The sequence below is a fragment of the Echinops telfairi genome, unplaced genomic scaffold (genome assembly GCF_000313985.2).
Source record: "Echinops telfairi isolate 266 unplaced genomic scaffold, ASM31398v2 ScPeMD7_4;HRSCAF=17, whole genome shotgun sequence".
NCBI classification, from domain to species: domain Eukaryota; kingdom Metazoa; phylum Chordata; class Mammalia; order Afrosoricida; family Tenrecidae; genus Echinops; species Echinops telfairi.
The window spans coordinates 2,414,248-2,418,837 of NW_022103900.1; the positions used below are offsets into that span (position 1 = coordinate 2,414,248).

At 57.3% G+C, this 4,590-nt stretch overlaps 1 protein-coding gene across 1 annotated transcript in view; it reads left to right on the forward strand.

The window, feature by feature from the left end:
• The first annotated feature begins 2,909 nt into the window (after window positions 1-2,909).
• Window positions 2,910-4,590, forward strand: part of DLX2 (distal-less homeobox 2) — a 2,284-nt gene continuing 603 nt past the window's right edge. Inside the window, exons 1-3 of the mRNA XM_013004946.2 lie at window positions 2,910-3,309; window positions 3,746-3,930; window positions 4,440-4,586. Coding sequence (XP_012860400.1) covers window positions 2,916-3,309; window positions 3,746-3,930; window positions 4,440-4,586 — 726 coding nt within the window. The 5' untranslated portion in view covers window positions 2,910-2,915. The remainder of the gene's footprint in view (window positions 3,310-3,745; window positions 3,931-4,439; window positions 4,587-4,590) is intronic.

Genomic DNA, 4,590 nt, shown 5'->3' on the forward strand with positions numbered 1-4,590 from the left:
CCGGTTGCTGCTGCCCCAGAGGGGCCCCATGTGACAGAGTAGAACTGCCCCAGAGGGTCTTCCGGACCTCATGCAATCACCCTGCTCCCCTTACTGCGGTCTGAAAGCACTTCTCCCCCTCAGCCCCACTCTTCCCAAGAGGGCCTCTGAATTGTGGGGAGAGCCAATTCTCCATTGGGCTGTCTTCCTGACTTTGAACCACAGTGAGGAAATCATTTGAAGATGATGATGCAGTAATCAGATAATCTGGGAAATCCAGAGTTGTGACTAAATAATAAGAAATAATATCTCAAGCCTTTACTTGACTCTAAATCAGTGGTTCTCAACCTGTGGGTTGCCACCCCTTCGGGGGTCAAACGACCCTTTCACAAGGGTCACCCGATTCATAACAGTAGCAAAATTACAGTTATGAAGCAGCAAAGAGAATAATTTTATGCTTGGGGGTCACCACAACATGAGGAACGATATTAAAGGGTTTGGCATTAGGAAGGTTGAGAACCACTGGACTAGAGTTGTGGGCTCTGCTACTCTCCCCCCACCCACTCCCAGCTCCCTCCCGCCATCTTTCTGTTCCTTCCTCCCTCCCTCCCTCAAGCTCCCTAGCTCACTCGCCGGCGCTCTCTCTCTCTCTCTCTCACACACACACACACACACACACACACACTCCCTTGTTTTCTCCATAAAGGTTGACTAGAATTAAAGTGCGTGCCGTTTTCCTGATCCCAGTCCACCCAGGCTTAGGCAGTGAATGAAAACTCCGGTACAACAAAAACAACAACAAAACTGCCACCGTGAAAAAAGCTGATGTTCGCACCTAGGGCGGGAACAAAGGAGCAAAGAACAGAAGGCAATGCTGTGGGAATTGGGTTTCTTGAATTTCATTTTCAGGGGTTAAAAATGGTGTCTCTTGTCAGGTCTACCAGTGTGGTGGCTGAGAGATTTAACATTTGTAGCCGAAACACCACGCGGCAATCTTGATGAACTATCGGGAGGTTAATTGCGTAGCTCCAAGCAGCGGGCCAAGCTCCCTGTCACGGTAATGCCTGTTCGGGTGTTGAGCCCCTGAAGAAGCACTTCAAATACACCCCCCTAGCCCATCTAGGGTCCTTCCTTAAGCAAAGGCAAGGCTGGGGACTAAATCCAGGCAGGCTTGAAGGCGGGATTATCTGTTTTGTTATTCTGCTAAAGGTGAGTTGTGTAGATGCCGGAGTTTTAATTACATACACGCTTGCTTTTTCTGGGGAAGGAGACCAAAGATCATGTTTTTTTCAAAGTAGCAACTTGTTTTCCTTGAGGCAGTTGTTACAACAAGTTCTTTCGGCGGCATGTTATGTCTTTGGGAAGGGGTGTTTCAGATGGCGCGCACCAGCACAATTTTGTGGCTTTTAATTACTATTTTGTTCTTTTGGGGGGTTTCAGAGGCTGGCGCCTCGGTGCGATTAGACTGTCTACTGGTTCCACCGCAGCTGCGCACAAGGCCCACCAGGTGGCGCCACCAGCCAAGCGCTGCCAACGACCTGCAGACTCGCAACCCCGCGTACCTCGCACCCACCGATGCCCACGATGCTGCACCATCAAGTGACAGGCCATACAGGAGGTCACCAGTTCACGGTTTGAATTTCTCTTATGACAAATCAGAGGAAACTTCCGTAGAATGGCAGAAAAAGGCTCCAGCGTGTAAAATGGGGTTGCATTAAATGCACGAGATAAAAGTTTCTATACTGCGCGAAGATTTGTTAAATCTAGTATCCAGAGAACTGTCTCATCTAACAATGATTCCACTTCCCTTTTTTTTTTTTTTTTAAGTACACAGAACCTGGCGTTGAAATGAACTTAGAAGGCCGTGTGCTCAGCCTGGTGTAGCGTTCTAGCCCAAGGAGGAAATACCCAGGATCACTTTTCGGGTGTCAATTAACCATCAAATGTGCATAATTACTCAGAGCTTCTGCGTGTCAGCAAAGTACGAAGGGAAAGTGGTTTCAACTGTGTTATTAACTGTAATGCCTTTTTCTCTCAAGCAACGAGGGGAAATTGTTTAAATATTATCTAATTAATTGTCCTAATCCCCCTGTGGGCTGGTTAGGGAGTTATTATTATTTTTATTATTCGTGACTTATGGATCATTGAAATCAATTGACTATGTCAAGTGGCGAGTAGCTGACAAGGGTAAGTGCCAAACACTTCGAGGAAAAGCGGGACTAGAGTTGGCCCGGCTCTCGGCACCGCTTTATTTTGATGAAAGAGTTTGAAAACTGAGCCGGGACGAGAACGCACGCGTCTCTGGACTTGGGGAGCACTTGGACACAGACTGCGTTGGGAGATGCCCCCGCTTCTTCCTCTGAATCTTCCCCTGCACAGCCTCTGGCGTCCGCCGCCCCTGGCCCCTGGCCCGTCGCCCAGCCGCTCGCATCGGCGGTGGCCACGCCGGCCCCGCGACACCCGCCCCCCAGCGGGGCGTTCCCCGGAGCCCGCAGGCCCGCGGCCTTGCGCTTCGGATTGGCTGTTGCTAGGTGACGTCGCCAGCGCTCACGTGACGCGTGTTAAATGCCCACCCTGCAGGAGCCCGCCCGGCAGACAATCGAAAAGCCGCTCGGGGCCGCTTACCTCCTCCCACCTCCTGGATCCCGGGTCCAGCCCCTCCACCCCTGCCCCCTGGCTGCTCGCCCCCCGCCGGAGCCCGCGCTGGGCACCGAGCCGAGTCGGCCCGAGGAGGAGAGCATGCGGCGGGCGGCCGCTGTCCCGAGCAGCGCGCGGTGACCGCCTCCCCCGGAGGAGGAGGTGCCTAGACCGTTGCCACTTTTCTTGTTTTCCTCCCCCCACCCTCCCTCCCCCGTAATTACATTGCTGCTCCGGAGGAGGTGCCTGGCTGCCCCCCGCGCGCCTGCCACCCCTGGTCTTTCCCGTCCCGGGCCAGGATGACTGGAGTCTTTGACAGTCTGGTGGCTGATATGCACTCGACCCAGATCACGGCCTCCAGCACGTACCACCAGCACCAGCAGCCCCCGAGCGGCGGCGGCGCCGGCCCAGGCGGCAGCAGCAGCCTCCACAAGCCCCAGGAGTCGCCTACCCTCCCGGTGTCCACAGCGACCGACAGCAGCTACTACACCAACCAGCAGCACCCGGCGGGCGGCGGCGGCGGCGGCGGCGGGGGCTCACCCTACTCGCACATGGGCTCCTACCAGTACCACACCGGCGGCCTCAGCAACGTCCCCTACTCCACCAAGAGCGGCTACGACCTGGGCTACACCGCTGCCTACACCTCCTACGCGCCCTACGGGACCAGTTCGTCCCCGGCCAACCACGAGCCTGGTATGCATAACGCTGGCGCGGAGGGTGCCAAGTCTGTCTGCTTACTGAAATACGTGGGATTAAACGGCTGCGGGTGGGCTTGCGCCGGGAACCCTGCTACTCGCGCCCTTGACCCTCCCCAGCCTTCCTTCGGCGGCAGCTCGCTCGGGTTCGCCCCGCGGCGCACAGCTGGTGGGACCCGGTGGCCCCAAGGCCCGAGCGGGCGCGCGGTGCATGCCTCGTGGAAACCTCGAGTTCCTTTCCACCTGCCTCTCCTGTCTGCTCACCCTTCCACCTGCAGGCTCCGGAGGGGGCTTCCACCCGCGCCTAGCGCCCCGCGCCCCGGGGCACGCAGCCGCCTTCCAGGCTCAGGACGAGTCCCTTGCGGGGCCCAGCCGGCGGGCGGGAACTCTCGGGACCCCGGGCTGCGCGGCTCTCACGTTGCGTTTTGTTACAGAGAAGGAGGAACTGGAGCCTGAAATCCGGATAGTGAACGGGAAGCCAAAGAAAGTCCGGAAACCCCGCACCATCTACTCCAGCTTCCAGCTCGCGGCTCTACAGCGGCGCTTCCAAAAGACTCAATACCTGGCGCTGCCCGAACGAGCCGAGCTGGCAGCGTCCCTGGGCCTCACCCAGACGCAGGTGGGGGCTCGCGCCCGCGGGGTGATGGGCGCCGGCCTGGGAGGAAAGCAGGCGGCTTCCTGAGAGTGTCTTTTAGAGTAGTTAAGGATTTCTAGGCCTGCGCCTCGGACAGCCTCGACCTCTGTGCACGAGGCCGAAATCTTCTAGGAGTGCCCGGGTGGGAGAGGGACGGAAGGGGGACACTGTTGGGGCAGAAATCCTGTACCACATAGTCTACCCTAGCGCGCTACTAATTAAGCGGGTAAAGCAACTGGCCCTGCTAACTGCCGCCTGCTGTACACACACACACACACACACACACACACACACCGAGGCAGTCTTAACGTCTTTGGGGGTGATCGCTCAGGGGAGCGGCAACCGTCCGAACTTGAGTAGTCCGCGCACGGGACCTGCCTACCCGCCCTGGGTGCCGGGCGCCCCCTTCTAGCTCTCCGGGACTGAACTACAGTGTCTGTCTCTTCTCCACCCCGAGGTACCTCTAATAACGCTCTGGCCCATTTTCCACAAAGGTCAAAATCTGGTTCCAGAACCGCCGGTCCAAATTCAAGAAGATGTGGAAGAGTGGTGAGATCCCCTCTGACCAGCACCCCGGAGCCAGCGCGTCGCCACCCTGTGCTTCCCCGCCCGTCTCGGCGCCGGCCTCCTGGGACTTCGGCGCGC